The sequence below is a fragment of the Euprymna scolopes genome, chromosome 23 (genome assembly GCF_053919585.1).
Source record: "Euprymna scolopes isolate OS-2025 chromosome 23, ASM5391958v1, whole genome shotgun sequence".
NCBI classification, from domain to species: domain Eukaryota; kingdom Metazoa; phylum Mollusca; class Cephalopoda; order Sepiida; family Sepiolidae; genus Euprymna; species Euprymna scolopes.
In genome coordinates, this window is record NC_136504.1 from 16875023 (window position 1) to 16901560 (window position 26538).

The 26538-nt window shown below is 35.1% G+C and overlaps 1 protein-coding gene across 1 annotated transcript in view; it reads left to right on the forward strand.

Moving 5' to 3' along the window:
* The window catches only part of LOC145245776 (dynein axonemal heavy chain 6-like), a 265159-nt gene that overhangs the window by 157325 nt on the left and 81296 nt on the right, over positions 1–26538 (forward strand). Inside the window, exons 43-47 of the mRNA XM_080107390.1 lie at positions 2718–2955; positions 11239–11541; positions 16037–16222; positions 17503–17675; positions 23573–23753. Of these exons, the coding sequence (XP_079963516.1) occupies positions 2718–2955; positions 11239–11541; positions 16037–16222; positions 17503–17675; positions 23573–23753 (1081 nt within the window). The remainder of the gene's footprint in view (positions 1–2717; positions 2956–11238; positions 11542–16036; positions 16223–17502; positions 17676–23572; positions 23754–26538) is intronic.

Genomic DNA, 26538 nt, shown 5'->3' on the forward strand with positions numbered 1-26538 from the left:
GTGCTATGGACTTTTATCACTCTCTGTAACAGAAACTGCATAAAAATCTCTTTAATTAGGAGGAGTTGATAAGGTGATATGGATTAATTTTTTTGCTGGACATTCATGAAAAAAAACAGTAATCATTTTATCTTTAAATTTATATTTTTTTAATTTAACTATTTGAGATATTTTATGTATATATATATATATATATATATATATATATATATATATATATATATATATATATATATATACATGGTAAAACTGGTAATTAGTAAAAACCTAAAGAGAGTGCTCAATACTATTGCAGAACAAATATGTGTTTTATTTTTTTACTACCGTTTTATCTGTTTGGTTACATATGTTTCAGATGTTGGACCATGTTTACGATCTAACAGCCTCGTCAGACCTTACAGAAGTGGTTGTTAATATTAGGAAGAGGTGTTTTAGAAGAAATGCGAAAAAAAAAGGGGAGCTGAGGTAGAAGATAATAAGGTGGAGGGAGACGGGTATTGACAATATTTCAGTTTTGAAGATTAAGATACATTAGATTGTATTGTGTGTGAGGGTAGCAGATTCAGGTAGGCGTGGGTGGAGATATATGGATACAGGGAGGGGGGAGGGGGAGAGAGGATGGTAAAAAAAAGGAAAAAAGGGAGGGGGTAAGGAGAGGGGGAGTTTCAATTTTTATGTTTTAAATTTTAACTGCCTTTTGCTTGTTCAGCAAGGTACATTAAGTAGATGAGAGAGAGGGGGAGAGCGAGAGGGAAAGAGAGGGAGAGAGAGGGAAAGGGTTAGTGTAGATGTCATGTTTATGACAAGCAAAGGGTTCATTTAAAGTTTTCGTAGTCGCTATGCGTCGATTTGTTAATTTCAGTTTACAATGGGTTTTTTTTAATACATACGTTAACGCACGCGCAAATATGAACTTACATATACATGCATATGTACATTTCTACACATCCATATACAGACACATACGCACACATACATATATATAAACAATGTATATATATATATTATATACTATTTTTATATTTTTTTATATATTTTATATATTTTTTTATATATTTTATATATTTTTTAATGTATTTTTACATATTTTTTATATATTTTTATATATATTTTATGCATATTTTTATATATTTTTCTTATATTTTTTATACATTTTTTTATATATTTTATATATCTTTTTATATATTTTATATATTTTTTAATATATTTTTACATATTTTTTTATATATTTTATATATATTTTATACATATTTTTATATATTTTTCTTATATTTTTTTATATTTTTTATATATTTTTATATATATATTATATATTTTGAGAGAATCCTTTCGGATGAGGCTTCATAATTTGTGTATTCATTCATCTTCATAGTTCTTGTTGTCTCACCACGATTTGGTTAACCACCTAAAGAAGACCAGAGGATTAGTTGGTCGAAACGTGGTGAAGCAACAACAACTATGAAGATGAGGATAACAGTTGACAAAAAATAATATTTGAGGTATCGATTTTTCTTCCCAGATATGTTATGAGTGTCTTATAAAGGATTTTTCATTTTCACATGTGTCCCCTCTAAAATATCTTTATCAACTAACTACATAATTTCAAGCCAAAAAAAGAATGGTGATGGAAGTCATTATATGAGAATTGTTTTCATTGGCTGATACTTGCTGACGTGTCTCGATAAAAACAGTTAAAGATTGTCACTTGAAAAAATGTAAGTTTTGCAATGTCGACATGCATAGCTAAACACTTTCACAAAAATCATCTGACGTGTAGAGAGTCAGAATTGGGTGTTACCTGAATATTGTTAAAAGATATTAAATACAAAAATGTGTATTTACCTCATGATAGTCTAAATCAATAGTGTATTATGTGATAAGAAATCTGTAATAAATGTGCGAACACTAATGTAATATGAGTATATACGGCTACATCACGTACCAGATGGGTGACCGTTTGGAAAGGCGAGGCGCTGTATGTACTGCGATACCAGGTTGGGAAACTGGTGTGGTTTTATCCTTCTCTCAAGGGTAGATGAGACTCTCTTAAACCATGGTAGGCAAGTCATCTAGTGATGGTATCACGATAAAAAAAAATACCCTTGATAGCTCTGGTGAAGCATCACGTATTCAACTACAGGCAAGATTTGAATGACACTACAAACTCGAATAGTGAGTTTAATCTCGGCTGTGGACGCATCTTACATTTTTTTCTTTTTTTACTGACCATGATCGTTCAGTTGTAGTTTTCGTTCGAATTCAGTATTTAGTGCCGTTTAGCTTTTTTCCAATCTTTAGGTTAGTGTCCAAGTTGTAGCAGAGTAAACAAGCTGCAACATTCCATTCGTAACTATCTCACTTTCTGTTTTTATGTATTCATCTGAGTTCTATTTGCATTTGTCTGTTTGTTTGTTAGCCTTAAAGTCCATACTGACCGCAGCTTATCCAATGCAATCCATGCTTTTGAGATGCGAATTTCGATATTTCGCTACGTGGAACATTCTGAATTTACGTAATTGGGCAGCAACATCAGATGGTACTTAGTACAAAAAATACTCATGGTGGCTAAAATGAATCAGAATCAAATTTGATCCGGCCATCCGACAGTTTATTCCAAAATGTCTTCCTGCACTCAGAGCTTTTTCATCAAAGTAAATGTTAAGAGATAAGTGAATAGTTTTTCAATACGTTGTTTAATCTAACTATTCATTTTGCAGATTGGCTGAAGCTAACGCAGAGCTGGAAATTGTTATGAATATATTACGAACACAGCAGGAGGAATTGAACCGGGTTGAAGAACACATTTCTCGGTTGAAAAAGACCTATACTGACAGTGTTCTAGAAAAGGAAAGTCTGGAAAGAAAGATTACGCAGACTGCTGTTCGTCTGAAAAGATCGGGCAAACTTACAGCTGCTCTGGCCGACAAGTACCAGCGATGGTGCGACACTATTGTAGTGAGTAAAATTGAGTTGGATTTCATGCATGGGAGATTTTTAAAGTTCAGTTTAAACCCAAAGAAGAAAAGGGTTTATACTAGTTTTAGAAGCATTGTCCATAAAAAAGATGTTATCCTAAAAAAACTAAGAATTTAGTACACTTGTGAATTGTTACATGGTTAAAGAGGCAGCACTTAAAAAGCAATAAGAATATAATCTTGTATATAATAAAAGAGGCGCAGTTTTTCCCCCTGGACCAAAATACCGTAGGTTTACAACAACAGTATTAGCCATTACCGTATTTAACTATAGAACGCCATTGCAGAAACATTAATTTGTAATATTAAAACATTACATTTATTCCTAGGAGCGCCAGCTTCATCATCGTCATAACCTACAGAGGAAGTAGCTCAACTTTCTCCCCATATTCTATAAGTCCTCTTCCGACAACATTCTACACCATGTGCATTTATACTTTTTCCTACTTTCCTGGGTTTGCTCCATTATTTACTGACAAGTGATTCCATACACATCGCCAACTTTTATCGCTTTGCCACTACACAATGATTTCTCCCTCTTTCAATTTCTCAAAATCTTATTGGTTTAGATCTATATATTCGTACATTCTGGAATGAACAAAACATTATTCAATAAAGAACGCTCCACAGATTAACACAAACATGGCTTCCCTGAGTAGAATCATTACATATTAAATACACCTTCGGAATCTCGCAAAAAATAAAAATGATTCGCACTTCATTTAAATTATTACCAGTACTATTTTCGTAAATATCTAACTAACATGTTTCGTTATCCTTATCACTAAGAAACAAATTACTTGCTTTATTGTATTTAAGCAAACGGAAATTGGAATTTCATGTTTCCATTGCTGTTTACATTTATTTCATTTACAGTGACAAATACAGCGACAAAACATTATTAATTATATTTTATTTTAGTAATAAAGATAACGAGACAGTAGTTCGTTTTTACTAAACGGTTATTAGGAAAGCTTTAGAAAAACATTTTCTCGTTTTGTTTTCGCATTGTCGATTCGATATTTAAGTTTTCACGTTTGTTTATATTATAAATGCTTCCAAAAACTATAAATGGCTAAAATTAAATCACACTATTATTTCACATGTTAAGCTGTAATTAACAATTACTTTATATTAACCTTTTATTTTAATAATAAAGATACCGCAATAGTATTTCGTTTTTATTAGACTATTACTAGAGACGCATGGGATAATATTTCGTTTCATTTTGTTTTCGAATTTCCGATTCGATTTATATGTTTTACATGTTTGTTTATATATACACAAACTATAAATGGATAAAATTACATCACGCTATTATTACACATGTGAGGATGTGATTAAAATTTAACTTAACCATGTTATTTAACAAATTAAAAATTACGGCAAAGAAGGAGTGAAAAATATATGAAGCAATGTTAGCACCCCCAAACAAAAAAAAAGTGGATGCTCATTTTACGTTAAATTGTGTTCATTGTACGCTAAAATGTGTCCATAAAATCGGTGTTTATTTCGCGTTATATTATTATAGAAACGTTAAACCCCATTTTTTAGAAACTAACATTCATTCATATCTTGGAAACTATTCGTATGACGGGTTTTTATACGTTATTTTTCGTTTTCAGCACCCCCAAAAACCCGTTAAAAGTGGTAATTTTAAAGGATTTTTCAAGGGTGGAAAGATTCTTCGTATTTACCAAAAAAAAAAAAAAATTGATGCAATATGAAGCTTTACAATGAGTAACTGTGTTTCATTTTATAATTTATAAATGAAAGCCTGGGTGCCTGGTGTTTAAAGAGACAGGTGAGATTTATATTATAGATTAGCGTGGGTGCCCGGCGTTGCCCGGGTATTTTGAGGTGTATGTTGAGCAAAAAAAAAAGAAGAAAAAAAGTTGTAGTAGGCAGGCAGGCTCGAACCCGTATCACGAAGGAGAAAAAGAATGTGAAAAAAAACCTGACGTCTTTGCTGTTGCGCCCATCGCCAAACCGGAAGTGATGTAGGTTTAAGTTAAGGCTAGACAATCGAAAAGGGAGGGCACTTTCGAAAATATCGGCAAAAAAAGCGACCCCTTCTTATGGAAAAGTGCCTAGTTGAGGGTGAAGGAATTAATATTTTGGCCCAACTTTTCGATATTTGTCGTTCGAAGCGTCGAGCTTCAAAATGATACTGATCTCGTGAAAATCCGTTGCCTGTATCGAAAGTTTTAGGCATACATACATATATACATGGATAATTATTTTTACATTGGGGAGGGGAAGGTCTTTGGTAAATATTCTTCGACCTTATGAATGAACAAAAAACATTGTTTAAAGTTGAATTTAACCTGAAAACACTAATTACAAATAGCGCGGTACCAACAATGCATAAGCACCAAATTTTAAAGTAGATATTGATCTAAGATGCATATGACAGAAGAGCGCAATATTATATGCGATCATATGCCAGCATAACTTGGTGCTTATGAATTTTTTGGTACCTCGCAATTTTTGAATAGTTTTTTCAAGTTAAATTCATGTTTTACGATATTTTTTTTCTTACATTGTAAGGTTGAAGCACAGATTAGTTACTAACCACCCTCCCCATGTAAAGAATGGCTTTCAGAATAATAACATTATTATTTCAGCTTTCCGCATGATTACATTTTCAATAATAACGTGATTAAATTTAACTCATCTAAAGTTTAAGAAGCAGATTCACCATTGTTTATTATTTAAATAAACCGTTCTGTTTATGTTTACTTTTACAGCTTAATTAAAATGCTCACCTTTTTAAATAATCCGTACAGGTGACTACAGGAATTTAGTTCCCTTTAAGGGTGACAGGGTTCGATAGTTTTTTGTCACCATAACTCCAGTCTTGCCAACTAAAATACCTTGCCCTGAACTTTACCCTGAACCATAACCTGAAAATACCCTGAACCTTCCAGCAAAGTTTTTGACAGCCCCACCCCCGGGCACAAAATGGGGTGTTTATTCCGAAAGCCATTTTTAATATGAGGAGGTTGGGGGTTGGCAAACAACAAAAACAACAACAACAACAACCGTATTTTAAAGTTTTATGCCGGGGAAGTGGGGTGCTACCACCGGGCATCGCCGATTAACGGGTCCTGCTAGTATACAAAATAAAGCTTGTAAACACATGCTTATATTGTTCCCTTTTGTTGCCAGCTCTTCTCTTGTTTGGTGAAAGGTGACAATAATACTGTGACGTGTGCATTTACATGGGTCACCATCCCTCGATCTCAAAGCCCCAGAGTCTAATCCATTATTGAGATGGCTTGTTCTCTGTTGGATGAGATATGGGTCCTGTGTAGTTCTAGGAGGTTTATTCTTCCAGGTTTTGCCTTCTTGCCCTTTGAGAAGAGGTTAGTTTATTGCTAATCGGCCGAGGATAATGCTGAGAGGGTTGCATGGGCATTTTTTGCAGGTTAGAGTGCTCTTCCTCTATTGCTGGGATTTTAAATCCTACTTTCCCGACCTTGTGTCGCATCTTCTGTTGTGGACGGGAGATAAACATCCACTCAAAAAAAGAAATTGGTTATTGTAAGTACCAGTCAGTAGTGAAAGAAAAAGATGGCTGACGCTTCGTTCAATTTTGTTCAGTAATCAGTAATTGGAAAATGCAAAGGAAGAAATAAACATTCCACAAAAGGGGACAAGAGAATATATTTCAATAGAAAAGTAAACACAAGAAAGAAATAGACAAATATCGAGTAAGTTTTTAAAAGGAGTCAAGTTATAATTACCGCATTATCTAGATTTCACATCAGTAGTGACAATGAGGAAGAGATTGTGGGAATTGAAACGCCAGGCTAATTCGATTGTCGCCTTTTAACTATGATAACCAGAGAGCGACAGCCACATGACTTCATATTTCTTTCTTTTCCCTTCCTCTTTTCCGTTAAACCCTCGACCAGTCGACATGTAATGAAGAGTCGCTCCTGGTGGGGGCATCGGCCACCCAACAGCGCTCCTGACTACCCCGTCAGCCTATCATCAATCGCAAGTAACGGATTCTTATTCTCAACGAACTCTTATTCTTTCTATCTTATCCTAATATTTCTCATGTAAATTTATGCAAATAAATTGGCATTCTTTCGCCCTTTTGCTTTTACATCACACTACCAATCCATTCATCAAACATACCCATGGGGACGGGATCGTCTATAACACAAGAAGGCCATCCTGCCCCCCCCCTCTACAAGACGTTGTTTTTTTCCTTTGATGCCATCACAATTTCCTATTTGAGTCTTAAGGTTTGCAGTAAAATAATGTCAGCAGAAACTGGTGAAATTATGAAGTGATTGAAGCTATTCCAATAATTATATATTACGGTTAAATTGACAACAAAATATGTATATCAAAATATGTATATCAAAATAATGTCTTATGTTTAATTAAAGTTAATAATTTCACTTATTTGCATAATGTTATTATTTCATATGATCATCATATCCGAAGATTCTATTGTTGGTATCGGTTTCCCCGATATTTTTCTAGTCATAATTCTTTCTAAAAAGACATTGGGTACTTACAGGAGGGACTACGTGAAGGTTTGTTAACATCCCAAGTGAAAGTGATTTTTGTGGAACGAACTGGATTCGAACTTGAAACACCTAAGTTGTCAGTCCGTGTCGTGAACCATTTTATCGCAACCAGCCCCCATTTCATATGATTGCCTTCTTCTTCTTCTTCTTCTTCTTCTTCTTCTTCTTCTTCTTCTTCTTGTCGTCGTCGTCGTCGTCGTTGTTGTTGTTGTTGTTTTTTTTTTTGTTTTTTTTTTCGTTAGTAAAATACACGACTGTGGTCTAAAATGTTACCAAAGGCAAAATGAGTTGCTCTTCTGTAATTAAATACTTAAAAAAGTAGTACAAACTTATTTGTGTGCAGTCTGTAGGGTTCCGTGTGAATAAAAAGAATGAAGAAAGAAAAGGGGGAAAAAATGGCCGTTTTTTTTTTCTCATTATATGCTTGCCATAGTGTCACTTAACATGGAAATTAGATGCTTACGGTTGGATATATAAAGCCTGATTTTTCATAGACTTGGTTTTGTAATTTTGGATTTGGATGTCAGAGAAGCAAGTGTTGTCAGCAGTGCGTCGTGTTCTAGAGTTGAGTTTTGACAGTAGAGTGTCGATTTTTGTTTTATCAATGTTTAAGAAACCCAAAGTGTTGTTGTTCGTTTGTTGAAATTGTATGTTGCTTTTTTTTTTTTTTTCATTTTTCTTAAACTTTTTCTTCTAGGGGATGGGACATCCAACCAGATGTCTGACATTTACCCCTATTTTAGTGAGTCCAACCAAGAGATCTTTTCAGGATTCTAGCCATCCCTTTCAGTGCAATCGTTTGTATTTCACTTGCACTTGGTTCACCGGGTATGCTTGCTATGTACTTTTTAAAGTTCTTTTTCATAAGCCCAGTTGCTCCTATGATGACTGGTATAATTGAAACGTCTTTTAATTTCCAATTTCGTTTCATATTATACATAAGTCCTTGATACTTTGTAATCTTTTCCCTCTCAACTCTGTTAAGCCCTGTATCATTGGGTACACTGACCTCTATTACGGTCGCTTTTTTGTTTGCTCTGTCCCAAATCACTATATCTGGTTTAACAGCTACATTTTCAAGATATGTAGCAGTAGGGATTATGTAGTCATAGTGAATAGTGTAGTTGTCATTCCCAACTGTTCGTTCGGGTATATGTTCCCAGGAGTTTTTACTACACTGAATGTTGAGTTTCTTACATATCTTCCAGTGAAGGTATTTGCAAACTCCGTTATGGCGATCTGTATAGTAACCGTCTCCAAGTAGGACTTTGCAACCAGAAATCAGGTGGCCCACACTCTCAACCTCAGTGCTACAGAACCTGCATTTATTATTGTTGCTTAGACCACACATCTTTTTGAAGGCGTTTGTCATGAGGCCCTGGTCTTGTGCAGCCAATATCAACCTCTCTTGGTCGTAATGGAGGGATCCTCTTTTGAGCCAGTCCAGGGAACCATCCCTATCAATATATTCTTGGGATAGTTCAGTCGGTAGGTATTTTGCCCGTTTATGGTTGGTCCATTCTTCTGTTTTAACACTATGGAACTGGCTAGTGTATTTTTTCCGACTTTTCTGGGCTATGTCAGTGGCAGGCTTGTTTGGGTTCTCAGTATCATTTGTAAGGCAATCTTTTCCAAAATGAGTGGCAAGTTGTGTTATAGATGTTGTGCTACTTGCTCGATTCTGATAATGGTCTTTAATTTTCATAAGCTTGGGGTTACAGGAACTTATTATGTACTGACCTATGCTGACGATTGTGGCTCTGTGTTGATGATTGACTTCCGAGAGCCCCATACCTCCTTCTCGCCTGGGTAGGTACAAACGAGGCATGCACTGATTTCGATAAATAACTCGGTACAAGGTTAGCATTTTCCTTGTCTTTGTGTCAAGCCAATTTATGTCTTTCTGAGGCCAGTCAATAATGCCAAAACTATATGTTAGTACTGGCATGGCAAGTTGGTTAATTGCCGTAATTTTGTTCTTGTTTGTGATTTCAGTTTTGCAGATTTTTCTTACCCGGCGTAAATATTCTTGGCTTAATTTCTCTCTCATCTTTGAATGCTGGATGGACTCATTTTCATCAATGCCGAGGTATTTGTATGTTTCCTGTTCATCCAGTTCTCTGATTACACTATTTTCATCGTGCTGTATATTTTCAGTAGATATTTTCTTGCCAGCTTTCAGAGTACACATAGCACACTTATCCAGTCCGAGCTTCATTTTGATGTCATTAGAAAAAGTGTGGACAATTTTCAGTAGATTATCTAAATCCTTATCCGAGCTAGCATAAAGCATGCGTGTGTCTGTGCCATACTACTACAAGTGATATATTCTAGAATATGTATGCATACGTGTGTGCGTGTACCTGGCTTATGTAAATCCATGCGGTTGCTTTTCGTAACTGGCTCACTTTCTGCTTTTATGTATTCATCTGCGTTCTCTTTGCATTTGTCTGTTTGTCTGTTCAATTACATCGGTTTATTTTACTTCCATAACAACTGACATCACACATATTTCTCAAATCCAAGTCAGTTCTTCATCGTTTTCAACATCAGATATTTCTAAGCAGAATTTTCGGATATTTTCTTTTTTTTTCTTTTTTTTTTTGTTACATTTTCACTCCAAACAAGACGCATTGCCACTTTGGTGTATGGGGGCTACTATCAGGGACATAAGCTACTGGGGTATTATGTAGGGAGTTGGGCAGCAAGATAGCTGTTCACATTACACTTGAACTTCTGCATGTCATTACAGTTGAGGAAACAGGGACCCGGAATGGAATTCTAAAGTCTAGCGGTTCTGGGGAAGAAACTACTGGAGTAGAAAGCTCTCTTACAGCTAGGGATCTCTACTGTGCAGGGGTGGGATTTAGCTGCTTGTCGGGTTTGTTGAGGGGATTTACGTCGTGGGGGCACAAGTGCCTGCAGTTCGTCAAAGCATTCACCATTAAAATACTTGTAGAACAGGCAGAAGGATGCAACATTTTGTCGGTGGGACAGAGGCTGAAGCTTAGATGACAGTTCTTGATCCATCAGGTTGGAGACTCTCTTTTGGACCTTGTCTAGGAGTGAGAGACTTTTGAATTTATTTGTTTTCAAATTCTAGTATCTATTCTTTTTGCTGTGGTTGATTGATGTCATCAACATTCTTAACAATGACCTCTATTTCATCTTGTGGCTTTGAAATTTTCATACAATTTATACTTTCAAATTTTTTCTCCCTTCATCATTAAATTTTATGACTGATTTAAATATCTTAATATAAATTTGTGTTTTGCTACGAGTTTCTCTTTTATGCGTCCGTGCTTTGTCTCTCTATTCATCTGGATTCTTTCTATGTTTTTCTCAGTGCATCTATTTAACTAGATCAATTTACCTTATTTAATATCACATGCATTCTTCAATATCCATTTCAGTCTTTATTGTTTTATGTAACAGATATTTCTTGGATATTTTGCATCAGATAAACTTTGGAATTTATTAGTTTTTCAAATTCTAACATCTGTTTTTTTTTCTCTCTTTTTGACATCATCAACATTCCTAACAATTTTGAAATTCCCTCATAATTTATAATTTCATGCTCTTTTCTCTCTCCATCAACTTTATGACTAATTTCTCTCTTTAGTGTCACCAGGCAATTAGTCACTATATGATATAGAGATTATGTAATTTTTATCTTTAATTAATTCTGTTTAAAACCTCGTTCTTTCTTGCAGGAATTGAATAAACAAGAAGGCAATGTGTGTGGGGATGTACTGGTTGCTGCTGCCTGTGTCACATATTGTGGAGCATTTACAAATGACTATCGACAGAAATTGATTGAACTTTGGATAAACAACTGCCATGAATTGGAAATTCCTATTTCTGAAAATCTTTCACTTGTTAATGTTTTGTCCAATTCTTATCAAATTCAACAGTGGAATTCGTTTGGCCTTCCAAAAGATGAAGTATCTATTGATAATGCAATCATGGTTACACAAGGTTATCGTTGGCCCCTAATGATCGATCCTCAAGAACAGGTACTTGATGATTTTACATGCAATCATGTGTGTGTGTGTGTGTGTGTGTGTGTGTGTGTGTGTGTGTGTGTGTGTGTGTGTGTGTGTGTGTGTGTGTGTGTGTGTGCGTTTAAGTTTCTGCTAATTATATTCCTTGTCATGTTTATTACTCAGGGTGGGTTGAGTCAGCATCCATCAATTTGATAAAATCATCCTACATCATTGGTTACCTATTTTTAACTTAACAAAAATTTGTATTAGTAAAAGTGTTTTACAAAAGTACACGTCATGATTCTGGGGCTATAACTGCCACAAATCGTTACCCACATGTAATTTTTTTATCCATTATTGACGTCATAGCGTGTTTTGAGTATTTCAATATCATATACTTTCTGCCAGATTACTCATCTACAATTGATCAGGTTAAACAGTTTAGAGGTCTGTTTCGATTCTAGGGTTTTATTTTAGGGTCATTTTTGTTATAATTAACATATTCTGTAATGGTGGAAAGGTCTTGGATGATTACACAATAAGAACTTCATATTTCTGTAACGTTTTTTGCTGATGTGCTCTCTGAACTTCTTCGGGTGTATTCTTCATGCAATTCCATGTTAGGATTTGGATTATTACATAAGTCAACGGACAATGGACAATTAAATTAGGTTTGCAAAGTATGTTGGATTGGATCAACAACTCAAAGGACAGCCTTTTGGATTTCTTATAAGTACCGAGTTATGCTACAAAACCTTAATTAGGACTACACCTTGCTATTGTTCTGTTTCATCAGAATCAACATATTTTGTCATGTTTGATTAAGTCTTCGATGATTACACGATAGAGGCCTCAGTCAGCTTCTTCAATCCCCACTATCAAAATTATTTTTTTATTTTTGCTTTTCACTTTGTTGTTCTTGCTTGCACAAGAGTCAGATACTTTCTCAGGCAGCCATTCATAACCTTTCCTCCATCACTGACCCCCTCGGCTTTATGTATTTCTCCATTTATCCCCTACTCTTATACAAATATTCATAGCCATCATAAACTGGCAAAAAAAAAACATTACGGACATTATGTTTTGTATAAAAATAGTATTAGACACAGCACAACAACAAAGTCAAAGCTATATTGGACATATGAATCCAGGTCTTAGACATGACGCAATCTGAAAAGAAATAATTACTTCCCCCCCCCCACTCTTTATCTGTGCCTAAACCTAAACGTAGATTCCATGAACAAAGCTTTTTTATTAGAACTGCACGCCTGTGGAATTGTCTTCCGTTTTCCTGCTTTCCGGCTGACTACAATATGGTTGTCTTCAAGTCTAACGTAAATAAGTTCTTGATGAGCCGTTCCATATAAGTTATCAAATTTAACAAATTTTCATTACTAATGATTATTATATTGTCCAATTTCTACTGTACACTCTTTAACCCTTATCCTTGAGTGGCCTTTTGGCCTTGATAATGTGTTGATGCCTATGAAAAAAAAAAGAAAAAGTCCAATGTGAACAAGTTCTAATTGAATCGTCCCCCTAAGTAATCCAAGTTACAAAATTCCCATGTAAAAAAAAAAAAAAAAAAGGTACTCCAAATATTTACTCCTTACTATATAATTTGTACAGATTGAACCTTCAACCTCCAAAAGAGTATAACTTTACAACTCAATTTTACTCTGTACTCTATCAATTGAGCCACAGGTCCTTGCGTTTGACAGAAAGATTCTCAGAGCCAATTTTCTATTGATTATTATATTGTAGCATAAAGTGACAGAAAAACAAGAAGGTCAAAACAAACTTTTTTATATTTAAGACTTTAGGTTTTATATAAAAATAATATTATACACAACACAACAGCAAAGTCATATTGGATATATGAATCCAGGTTTTATGTACCATAATGTGTGGCGATGTCACATAAACAACAGTCGCTGCAGTGAAATAGAGAGAGAAACTGTAGGAGGTAGCAGGACTGGTGACGTCACGCGGAGATAGCAGCAACAATAAAACAGAGAGAGTGGAGTGGGAAACGTGACGGCATGAACAGCAGGAGAAAGAGAGCAGACGACAATGATTCCGTCTGTCAAAATTTGTTTTGTATAATGGGAAGCACAGACAGGAAACAAAATTGTCTCTCAAAAAAAAAATGTGAGTTCAAAGTATTTCTTTTGTTTGTTTTGGCACTTCGATGGGGTCGACAGATGAGAGGAAGAATGAAATGAGAACGCCTTTATAACGTTACAATTAGACATGACACAATCTGAAAAGAAATTACTTTTAATTTATCAGTTACTTTGATTATTTACCTTCGACTATATATATATATATTTTTTTTTACCCCCTAGGGGTAAATTTACCCCTGGTTGAGAATCTCTGTTCTTTTTTTTTTTTCTTTTTTTTTTTTATTACATTTTCACCCCAAACAAGGCACATTGCCACTTTGGTGTAGGGGGCTACTATCAGGGGAAACATCTACTGGGGTACTATGTAGGGATTAGGGCAGCGAGATGTTGGTTCACGTTGCACTTGAACTTATGCATGTCAGTACAGTTGGGGAAGCAGTGACCCGGAATGGAATTCCAAAGTCTAGCAGTTCTGGGGAAGAAACTACTGGAGTAGAAGGATCTTTTACATCTAGGGATCTCTACAGTGTGGGGGTGGGATTTTGCAGCTTGTCGGGTCTGTCGAGGGTGTTCACGTCGTGGGGGCACAAGTGCTTGCAGTTCTTCAGAGCATTCACCATTATAATACTTGTAGAACAGGCAGAGGGATGCAACGTTTCGACGATGGGACAGAGGCTGAAGTTTTGATGCCAGTTTAGGGCCTATCAGATTTGCGACTCTCTTTTGAACCCTGTCAAGGAGCGAGAGACTAGTAGCCGATGCACCGGCCCAAATATGACAGCAATACTCCATACATGGGCGAATAGTGGCCTTATAGAGGTACAGGATACTTTCGGGTGTTAAAAGTTTTCTAGCACGGTAGAGAGAGCCCACCTTCCTTGCAGCAGCCCTGGCAATGCCCTCGATGTAACTGTTCCAACTCATGTTTCCAGTGAACGTTAGGCCAAGGAGCTCGAGAGACGTACTCTCAGATAAAGAGTCGTTGGCCATTGCTATAGGTGGTAGAGAAGGTTTCTTGTAATTATTGAATGAAACCAGTTTTGTCTTGGAGGCATTGAACGTTACCATCCATTTTTGTCCCCATTCCACTACTGATTGGAGGTCATCCTCTAGTGTTTCTGCCATTACTTTAGATATATGTTCTAAAGTAAAGTACTTCTACCACATCTAGGGAAGTGCCATTTAGACGACTTTCTTGTTTTGACAAGTTCAAAATCGACATCACAATCTAGTGGAGAATAATTTCTATTGTTCTCTTCAGACCCTTTATCACAGAAAATACATTGTCATTCGTTCTCTACTTTATTCTTATTTCCATAGAGGTGCTCGACTGAGCTTCAATTTATCATTCCTGATTAAAAAAGTTTCACGGCAAGAACTCGTCTTAAAGCCGCAAATGTAAAGAACTTTCTTTTCTTCCTTTACAACAGAATGAACAGAGTTTCTTTGCAAAAACTTCACATCTGTGGGACACATTGTCACAATATTTCTACCCTGATTGCTGCAACATGGTCTTCATCAAATTCAATGTCAATAAACACTTGCTATAAAACGTTCTCATAAGTTATCAAGTTTTGTTTATTCAATTAATCATTTTCAATTATAAATATAGTAAAACAGTCCGTTGCAATATTTTTTATATAAAAATAGGATATGATCACCGAAAGTTGGAAGATTCTACATATAGACACTGACGATAGAAACTGACCAATCAAATGGAGACACGTTCTGCTAGCAACCAATCAGAAACCAGAACTGCTCCATAAAAATATTGAATCGTTTAGCATTCCAGCACACAATTTTTTCATGTCAACGAGAAACATCTTTTGCTCTTTGCCTGCAAAATTATAAAGTCCATGACTTGTACAGAACAGCTACTCATCGTAGACTCTTCTGAAATTAAACATGGCTTTCAATTCAAGACAGCCAGTAAAAGAAACTGTAATAACTATTCTGTTTTGTAAGATTCTTCGTTTTAAACTAAATGCAATTTGGCCAATTTTACGAAGGGATATAATTGAATGGCGACCAACAACATCAAGTCTTCAGTTCCATTGTATTAAAAATAAATCTGCCAGTAAGAGAAGAATAGTTGTGTGTTTTTTTTCATCACTGTGTCTTGAACAAAAATATTTTACCATAGGTAGCATCTCAAAACAATCATTTTACCCCCTAAGATCCTGGGGTTTGAAAACGTCTGCACTAGGGCTATTTCAGCTGGCCTTTAGCTACTGCAAAACATTTCACCAAAAGAGTAAAATCCGCCATTATTTTCATGTGAATTGTAGGATTGTATTATAGATTTTCATCAGTCTCTACAAATTCAAAACCATGTTACCAATTCCATTGTTATTAAGAAAACAGATGTGCCAATAACATCTTTTATTTTTCTCAATTAGGCAAACATGTGGATATGCAAAATGGAAAAAGAAAATGGTCTTGTTACCGTCAAACAGTCTGACAAAAACTTCTTAAGAACTTTGGAAAATTGTATTCGAGTCGGAAAACCTGTCTTACTGGAAGATCTTGGTGAGACTATCGAGCCAGCTCTTGAACCATTGTTGTCTAAACAAATATCTATAAAGGTAACCATTATTATTTTCTCAGATCTTTGTTATGTAATGAATATATATATATATATATATATATATATATATATATATATATATATATATATATATGAGCAAGCAGTTAATAAAATATGTTAAAAAACACTTTGAAATGAGTTAAAAACATATTTAATCTGAAAAGGAAACACTAGATAAATGGATAGTCCTTAATCCGCGGAGTTTCGAAGAAATATTCTTCAAAACTAAATTTAAATATGTTTTTAACTCATTTCAACATATTTTATTAACTGTTTGCTCATATATATATATATATATATATATTTGTTTACTGTTTTAGGGGAAAGAATTCCAACAAAGTGCTCGATTACAAAGAAAAACCTTTTCAATAAAAGAGCTTAATATTTATTTATTTAAAATTGTACAGAAGGTCAGAAAAACATTGGTACCGTCGGTTTCAAGCCTAACATAAGGGGGACCAGTTAATGGTAAATCGTAATTAATGTTAGGCTCTCGTCAGCCATGTTGTTTTCTGAATTGAGGAAAAGGCAGGGCCGCATATATTGATGTCCATTTTTATTTAACTATAGCTTATCTTTATTTCTGTATATTTCATTTTATTTTAATATCAATTTTCTAATTTTTTAATATTTTATTTAATGTATGTTGTCCTATTCTGTTCCTAATTGGCATGATTTCCTGTTTAATTGGTTGGTCCAAGGGAGGTAATCAATGTATCTTATTAATTCTTTAACCTTTTGTCTTTCTTTATATTAGTTAAAGGGGGGTAACTTGTGATTCTTTGCTTTTAAATTATATTATTATATGTTATGTTTTATTTTTTATATATTTTTATATGTCTTTATATATTTTTTTTAATTTATTTTATTTATTATATATATTTTATACGCTTATACAGAGTGTCCATAAAGCCCGTGTGCAATTTTAAAATGAATTGTTCCAAAATCAAATCCTTTTTACATGTTGTTTCTATTGCAATCACAAATAAAATTATAGATATTTTAAGGCGCACACGGACTTTATGGACACCCAGTATTTTGATTAATCAATCGGTATCCCATATGCTGTTATTTTAATTTATCTTTGGTTACAATAATTTTATATTGCATTGAAAAGAAGTTGTACAAAAAAAATCAATTAATGATTGCTTTTATTATCATATTAATCATATTTAAACATTATATTATGGCAGTCTTTCTTATCTTTAAAAAAGAAGATCAACATTTATTTTGCAGCACTAACTTTTTATTGTTATGTCTTCTTTTTGTTTGAATCAGTCTGGCCAACCTTTAATTCGTCTCGGAGATACGGACATTGACTATGATCGACATTTCAAATTTTATATGACGACCAAATTGTCAAATCCTCTTTACATGCCTGAAGTGTGTGTGAAGGTTACCATGGTGAACTTTACTGTGACTAAAACTGGACTGGAGGATCAGATTCTGGGGTAAGATTTAAGCAGATCAAGTTTTAGTCCAGCGTGGAATGATAAAATTGTTGCCCTAGAAAAGACATGATTCCATATTCCTTTGATAAAAATCGGTTTTCTCTTTTAGTTGCAGACGATCTACTAGTTGGCCAGTTGTGTACAAATCCCAAGAGCGATAGGAGCCTTCTAGCATGTCTTAAAGTAGAGACCAATCATGAGTAAGTTGCTGGAATCTGTGATAGAGAAGTAGTAAAAACAACCTAATCAGCGACATAAAATATGGTTTCCGTTCTGCTATATCGACAGCTTATGAGCTAATTGTAATATCACACAGGATTAGGGCTCTCGACAGAGGCTTTGATTCTAGAGCAATTGTTTTTCACATATCTATATAGCTATTCCATTGCTGTAAATGTCCTCTCAATTATTACATCCTTTCTCTCTGATAGGCTTATAAGAATAGTCGTCAATGGGCAGAAATCAGAAACTCATAGCATCAATGCTGGTGTCCCTCAGGGTTCCATCCCAAGCCCAACTCTCTCCATCACTGATCTCGCAAATCACATTCTTAGACGTTTATGACGACAGCACTACCATCTACAGCAACCTTTCACAGGCAGATAATGATTAAGATCTTTCTGATTTTCTCTCTTCTGATCTTGAGCATGTAGTGTAATGGGGAAAAAGGTGGCTGGTTAATTGTAATTCATTTAAAACCAAGCTTCTCTCTTTCCGTCATCAATACTCTGACCCCCATCTGATCTCCACTCTATGGTGCCCCCTTGCTGAATTTTCACAAAAAACATGCGCCTAGCTACAACTGATGTGTCGTGGGGTTTGATATTAAAGAATATATAATGTGGCCCATATAATACACGAATGACTATGATGATGAAAAGGGGACATTTAAACAGTTCTGGGATGTTTCTTCTTAACTCATATAGCGAGGGTGATAGGGTGATAGATGCACAGTTTTTATATTTCGTGTAACACATAGAGAGGAGGAGAGATACATATCTTGTAAGGGTTATGCAATGTTCATAATAAGATGTTTAACACATTTCCTTCCATTTGTGGAATGACGACACATACACAAACAGTTACAAATATCAATGGTGATTCTTTATTTCATTGGACCGGTCGAATGATGATCACTTCAAGAATTCACATTCGGGATCTACATAGTTTACTGTTCTTCCTTTTGCTTCCAAAGGACTCTCAACTCTCTCTCTCTCTATCTCTCTCTCTCTCTCTCTCTCTCTCTCTCTCTGACTAACAGACTAAACTGTTCTGCCTCACCTGCCGCGATCTGACTAACTCTAGCTTCTATATTGAGAATCACCTTTTTGCTATGACGTCAGATGTGTGGTTCCAAAACGTGACAAACTCACGTGTCTAAGCACACGTTTTCCAAACACACTTTTGACAACAAAGAATTCTCAACTAACCTATTTTTTAAACTAACCTATTTTTTTACAACATATTTTTAATTTGTATTGTTCATTCTTTTTAGCTGACATTTTTAATATTCAGTTTCATAAAAGACTGACAATCAATTCTTTTTACAATATAACTAATATCTAACAATTTTATAATAGAATTTAACAATAGGCCTTTTTAACATTCCGATTTCTAACATTCTAATTCTTAACCTTGCTTACAAGGTTCGAGTCTCGGCTTATCCTAATTTCATTTTAACTTATCTAATGTTCTTATTTACATGGAAAGGGGACAGCCTTTCCTTGTAACACAACCACTATCAATAATTTCTTCCACTCTCTATCTGTGTCTAAATTTAAACACAGATTTCATGAACAAAACTTTATCTAGAACTGCCCACTTATAGAACTCTGTTCTGCTGGCCTTTCTAGCTGACTACGATATGGTAGTTTCAAGTCCAATATAAACAAGTTTTTGTTGAGCCTTCCCCATAAATAATCAAATTCTACCCTATTTACACAATTAACCATTACTATGCTACAACCGTACACTCATTAAATCTTATCCTCGAGTGGCCCTTGGGCCTTGCTAAGTTGTGATTTCTTTTTAGAAAAATATATATGTTCAACAGAAAAGCAAGCACAACAAATAATGGGTGTGAGTATACATCAGTCCAACTGCCAAGTGAACATAACTCTAACCACTGTACCATGTGTCCTTGCAAATTAAAGGAACGATTCTGTTAAAAATTCTGTGCGGATTCCCAAGTTCAACAATAGGTATGATATGTATCTCCGTAATGTAACATTACGTTGTTCATAGTAGCAGTATAGAATGGCATCTCCCTCTGCATACGTGTTGACACTGAACATCATTCTTCCAAGCCTTAACGACAGCAGCATATTCCTTTTGTAGTTTCCTTTTTTTTTTCTTTATTTTACTCAGTATATGGTAGTCTTCTCTCAACCGTCCCTTGCTGAGAGGAGGGGAAGAAAAACTCTGAAACATGTATGTTCCATTTTGCTGACAAAACCCAAGGGAGAATATCTGGTCTTTTTGTCACTGACTAGTCATGGCCTTGGTGCTTAATCCCTCGGTGTTGGCGTAGTCCTCTTTCTGTGAGAAACATCTGGTCACAGGCACCGCATCTGTGGGTGCCAGAGTTGTATCATTGATAGTGCCTCACCTCTAAGGCTTCTCCAATCTTTCTCTTTATTTCTTCCTTCCCTTTGTGGAGATTGTTCTGCCAGCTTCTCGTTTCTTTGGTTTGTTCCTCCAAACTCTCGACATTGATGTTCATCCACCTTCAGGTGCCAATTTGTTCCATTTTCCAGTTCCCCGTAGATCATCTTTGGGATTTGGTTGTCTTCCATTCTGGCAATGGAATGGAAGGGAACCGAACCCCAAAGATGATCTTCTACGGGGAACTGTTATAACTCACTTTTGTAATGTTTGTAAGAGTCCGGAAGAAAGACAGAACTTGGTAATTAGTTGAAACAAAATATATTGAATTAAAAAGAAAGTACAATAAATAAAGAGTGTGATTATACGTCAGTCCGACTGCCAAGGGCACATAACTTGTGTGCTAACACCGAGTGACATATTCTTCCAATCTTTACAGTAAGTGGAAGAGTTCATTATTATTTGTAAGGTTGATCACCACAACAAAAATACATCACCAAAGTTATTTATCTCACTCTCACAATGCGATGATGTGACACAACGGTCGGAAAGTGGAATTTGAAAAGCACTGGCCTGCAAAAATTGCCTGAGCAGCCCCGTCGATATTCTCCCAGTAGGGATGCCCCCAACGAACTACAAGCCCTTGTGCCCACTCGACATAACTACCCCCGACAAATCTGACAAGCAGCAAAATCCCACCCCTACACAGTAGAGATCCCCAGATGCCAGAAAGTCTTCTACTTGTTTAGTTTCTTCTGTAGAATTGCTAGACTTTGGAATCCCCTTCCAGATTCCTGCTTCTCTGACTGTACTCACATGCAGAAGTTCAAGTGTAATGTAAACATACATTTTGCTGCTCAACTCCCTACATAGTATCCCTACAATTTATGTCCCAGATAGTAGCTCCCTACAACCAAGTGGCATTGTGCCTTGTTTGGGGTGAAAATAAACTAACTATAATAAACTAACCCCTTTCTCAAAGGGAGAAGACAAAGCCTGGGAGAGTGGACCTCCTAGAATTGCACAGGACCAAAGACATACCTCAGTCAGCAGGATACAAGCCATCTCAACAATAGCCTAGACTCTGTTGGCTTTTGTGCTAAGGGGAAAAACACTGAAATTCATTATTCTTATGATGCGAGCACAATTGAAGAAAACAAGTTTTAACTTTATTATTTTATGAACTAATTACATTTTGTTTTTCATTTAAATATAGATAAATATGACAGGCTTTTCAAAAGTAATTCCTCCTATTTTTTATTCCGCTTGAATGAATCAGAGGGAATTGCAAATCGCATTGTTATGATGACTGTACTTTTACATTCATGACCTTAAAGTTTCATCTATGTTGCAGGTATTGACGGTGTAAGACTATAAAAAAGCAATCCTCGTCATGGATATGCGTTAGAAGCAGAAATGTGTCATTGAATTTCTGGCAAAAGTGCATTGAGAATAGTGGTGACTATGTAGAAAATATAAATTCTGGAGCACAAAAGGTCGCTTGTTTTAATGGTACCACTTGCATTTTCATAGCTCTTTAACGTTTTAGTTTAAAACTAAATAAGAAGCTTTACTTTCGGAACTATTTTCGTACATTGAGGAATTTGTTCTGTTTTTAAATATCAAATGAATCCACAAATAATAACTATTAATCATTGAGGAAGCTAATTTGAATATTATTTTCATGCTTAAAATAATTTCAACTCGCATCAGCTATTCTTCAGGAAGTTTATCTTCTGACATCGTAAATACAATTTACTTTTAGTTATAAAAAGCTTAAAGAAAACATGGAAATTCCATGGTTTAATTAGAAATTATTTCAAAAGATTACAAATCAAACTTTTAAATTAAATTTTTAAAATGAGATATACGAGAATAGAAAAAAAAACTCTGTGAAATTTGGAGGAGAAAGAGACATAATAACAGATTAACTAGAGAAGCAAATCTATAGTAAAGCAAAGGTTGTGCAATCCCCAACTGCATCTCTCCTGAAAAGATTAAGGAGAGTCGAAAGTAGATCTGGGGTTTCTTTTCAGCAGCCTCATATATTTCGTTTCCCTTTTTTTGTCCTTTAGTCCTCACATTCCATAATCGATGTTTCTGACAAAGAGGGAAGAATTTGTGTTTTCTGGGTCATTCCATCTAACACTTCCCGTTGATAAGTTTTTGACCTTGAAGTAGTATTTGTTTAGCTCCTTACATCAAGCGGCTTTGTGCCTTGTCTGGAGCGATTTCTATAAAATATAAAAGAAATTAACAAAGAGAAGAAAATCTATAGTAAAGCAAAGGTTGTGCAACTTCCAACAGCCTCTCTTCTGAACCATAATTGCTTTTGTCTGGTGGCAAAGAGGGGTTCAATGAACAGAAACAATATTGGAAAAAGGAGAGAAATACTGGTGCTCTTATCAGAGTTTTCTTTTTACTAGAGTAATTGCACAATCAACGCTTGAGAGTCTAATGTATCTGATTATTTTGCCTAGAGAGAGGATATGTGTATGACTTTTCTCAACAGTATAAATGAAATTGATGAAGTAACACTGACAGTAGTTGAACCTGGCATGCTGAGCTCACAGACAATGTCAATAACTACTACACTATGCCACTCTCATAGACATTAATTTAAAAGAATTTTTAATTTAATAGACCTCACACTATCAACTAAGCTCTAACTTCTGTCTCATCACTGAAATGTTGCATCCCTGTACCTGTACACAAGTATTTTAGTGGAATGTGCTCTGACAAACTTGTGGCACTTGTGTCTCCTTTCGACGTAAATAATCCCGACTAACCAGATAAGCAGCAAAATCTTACCCCTTCAGTGTTGAGGTCCATAAATATCGGAAAACTTTAATAGTTTCTTTCATTCAGATTGCTAGACTTTGGAATTCCCACTCTATTTCCGGCTTCCCTTACGGTACTAAGATACAGAAGTTTACATGTAATGTGACCAGATATCTTGCTGCTCATCTCTTCACATAGCCCCCTATAGACATGATCCCAAATTGTAGCCTCTTACGTCCAAGTGATTTTATGCCTTGTTTGGGGTGAAAAGGGGGAAAAAATTATTGAAATTGATGAAGTAGTCTTGACAGAACTTGAAACCGGCATGCTGAGCTCAGAGTTTATGCCTATAACCACTACACCACCCAAAATTTCATCAAAGTGAATAAATGGGAAATGGGAATGAATTTTTGAATGAGAGAGTAAAGTTAATGATTTATTTTATATGAAATTAATTTTATGCAGATTATATGAAATGAAACTTTATTTTCAAAATATTGAATCTTTTTCAGTGATGTTGTTCGTCTGGAAAAACCTGAATTAGAAGAGAGACGTAATCAATTGATTGTCGATATCACTAGAGACAAGACACAGTTGAAGACGATTGAAGACCGCATTCTTCAATTATTGTTCGAGTCTGAAGGGAATATCTTAGACAAGGAAGAACTGGTGAACACTCTTGACGACGCAAAGGTAAAACTTTCTGCAGTAAAATGTAAATAGAAGAGACAAGACGAAAGTATAAATTAAAATTTATCGTTATTTCCGTGGCAAGTGCTCGTCTGAGCGCCAATATATGCTCCCCCTTCGTTAAACTTTAATGAAAAACACTCGTCTCGCTGCAACCACTATCAATAATTTTTCCCACTCTTTATCTGTGCCTAAACCTAAACGTAGATTCCATGAACAAAGCTCCTTTCTTAGAACTGCACACCTGTGGAAATGTCTTTCATTTGCCTGCTTTCTGGCTGACTATAATATGGTCGTCTTCAAGTCCAATGTAAACAAGTTCTTGATGAGCGGTCCCCTTAAGTAATCCAATTTACCAAATTTCCACTACTAACAATTACTACGATATTGTCTATTGTCCCATTGACTACTGTACACTCATTAACCCTTATCCTCGAGTGACCTCCGGGCCTTGATAAGTGCTGACTCCTAAAAAAAAAAAAGAATGAACAAGTACGCGCAACTTCACTAACCAAACACGGTTTTATATTCTGGAATTCATGTTATTTATTGTGCTCGTAAATGAAAAGTTTGTGAAAAATTAAATATCGACTGGTATCGAACTAAAAAATAGCATACACTACACATTGATGTGGCTTTCAAGAGGGCGAAGATAGAGTTTAAATGTCATTGAGGTCTATATATCAATAAAAGTGAAAATGCGTGTGTATGAGGACACTTCTCAACCTATATACTCAACGAATTTTTTATCTACAGACGTGAAATTTGGTATATAGAGTATTTAGATATGTGGAAAACTTTTTAATCGGTTTTCATTCGAAAAAATAAAACAAGCTACTAAGGAGTCATAATTGAAAAATTGGTACGTGATGGAATTTTATCTTTTTGCTAGATGTTTCACAAATGCGTATGTGTGAATGGTTCATATGACAGATTCATTATATTAAGAATAAGTAGGTTTGAAAACACTCTTTAAAGATCATGATAAGTGGTCTAATGGTTATTGTACTTGACTCAGTCGAGTATTTTTTATTTATTTATTTTATTTATTTATTTTATTTATTTATTTTATCTATTTATTTTATTTATTTATTTTATTTATTTATTTTATCTATTTATTTTATTTATTTATTTATTTTATTTATTTATTTTATTTATTTATTTTATTTATTTGCAAGAAGTGAACTGTTTAGAAAAACATGATACTCGCAGTGCATGCCTCAGTTTCTTTCCGTTTTTTAATTATAATTTTTGTTGGAAGTTAAGGTTACGTTTAATACCTACGGTATTTCCGTTTATAATAAATAAGAAATTTTCATTAATTATAATATAATATTTATGCATATTTTATGACCGGGCAATGCCGGCCGACCAGCTAGTATATCTATAAAAGTGAAAATGTGTGTGTGTGTGTGTGTGTGTGTGTGTGTGTGTGTGTGTGTGTGTGTGAGGACAGCTCTCAACCTAGATACTCAATGAATTTTTGATCTACAGATTTAAAATTTAGTATATAGGGTCTTCAGACATTTGGAAAACTTTTTGATCAGTTTTCATTCGGAAAAAAGAGCTGCTAAGAGGTCAAAATTTAAAAAATCAGTACATGGAGAGCATCGGATTTTTATCTGTTTGACAACTGTTTCACGAATGTGCATGCATGAATAGTTCACATGACGGATTACTTATGCTAAGAATAAGTAGGTTTGAAAACTAAAGATTGTGTCAAGCTAGTCTAATGGTTATCGTACTAGACTCACTGTCTTTTATTTTGGTTTCAATCTCAGCTCAAGTGTTTTGTTTTTTTTACTTACAAGAAGTGAATTATTTTTTTAAAAAAACATAATACTCCCATGAACATGTTTAAGTTTATTTGTGAGTTTTCTTTTTTTTTACTTCATTTTTAAAGGAATTTAACGTTACGTTTAATGCCTACAGTATTTCTGTTTCTAATAAATAAGAATTCTGCATTAATTAAAATATAATATTTATGTGTATTTTACGACCGGGCAACGCCGGGCAGTCTACTAGTTATCTTGATAAACAGAAAACTTCAAGTACAATACTATTATTTAATTTTCATTAAGAATGGAGTACTATTGCCACATCTGGGCAGGAGCTGCTAGAAGCAGTTTATCTTGTCTTGTGTAGTGGACTGGTGGTATAGAAGGAAATGCGTGTTCATCTCACGTTCGGGTGTCACCAATTTGTTGTGGTGTGGTGGATGTATTATATATATCCCCCAGTCGTATAAAATAGGAAAAATAAATTGCTATGAGGAAGCAACGAACAACGCGTTTATTTGAATTAAACGAACAGGAATTTATTTTGTAAAGAAACACATGAAAGAAAAGAGTATAGCACATGTTTAGTTTGGCTTGCGTCTGTCGCTGTTAGCTGGTGAGAGGGAAAGTCTATAGTTGTATAGAGAAAGAGAGAGAGAGAGAGAGAGAGAGAGAGAGAGAGAGAGAGAGAGAGAGAGAGAAAGTCAATCCAGGCCATGGAGATAGAAAGCGCGTAAAGTGTACGTACTGTCTGTTGACTCTTGCCCCCACACATAGTAGCAGGCGACGTAAGGCGCGCGGGCACGCGCGCCCCGAAAGGGAGGTGGCTGGTCCGTCGACCGCTTAGGTCGGAAACCGACTCGAAAAAAGAAGGAAACAGCTTTCTCTTGCTTTTATAGTTGTTTCCGGTGGTCTTTTGCGCATGTGTGGATTTCCTTTAAAGGGGAAGTGACGTTGCCCATGTGTGCGTACGTGTGCACGTATAGAAGTATGTGTACGTTAGCATGTGT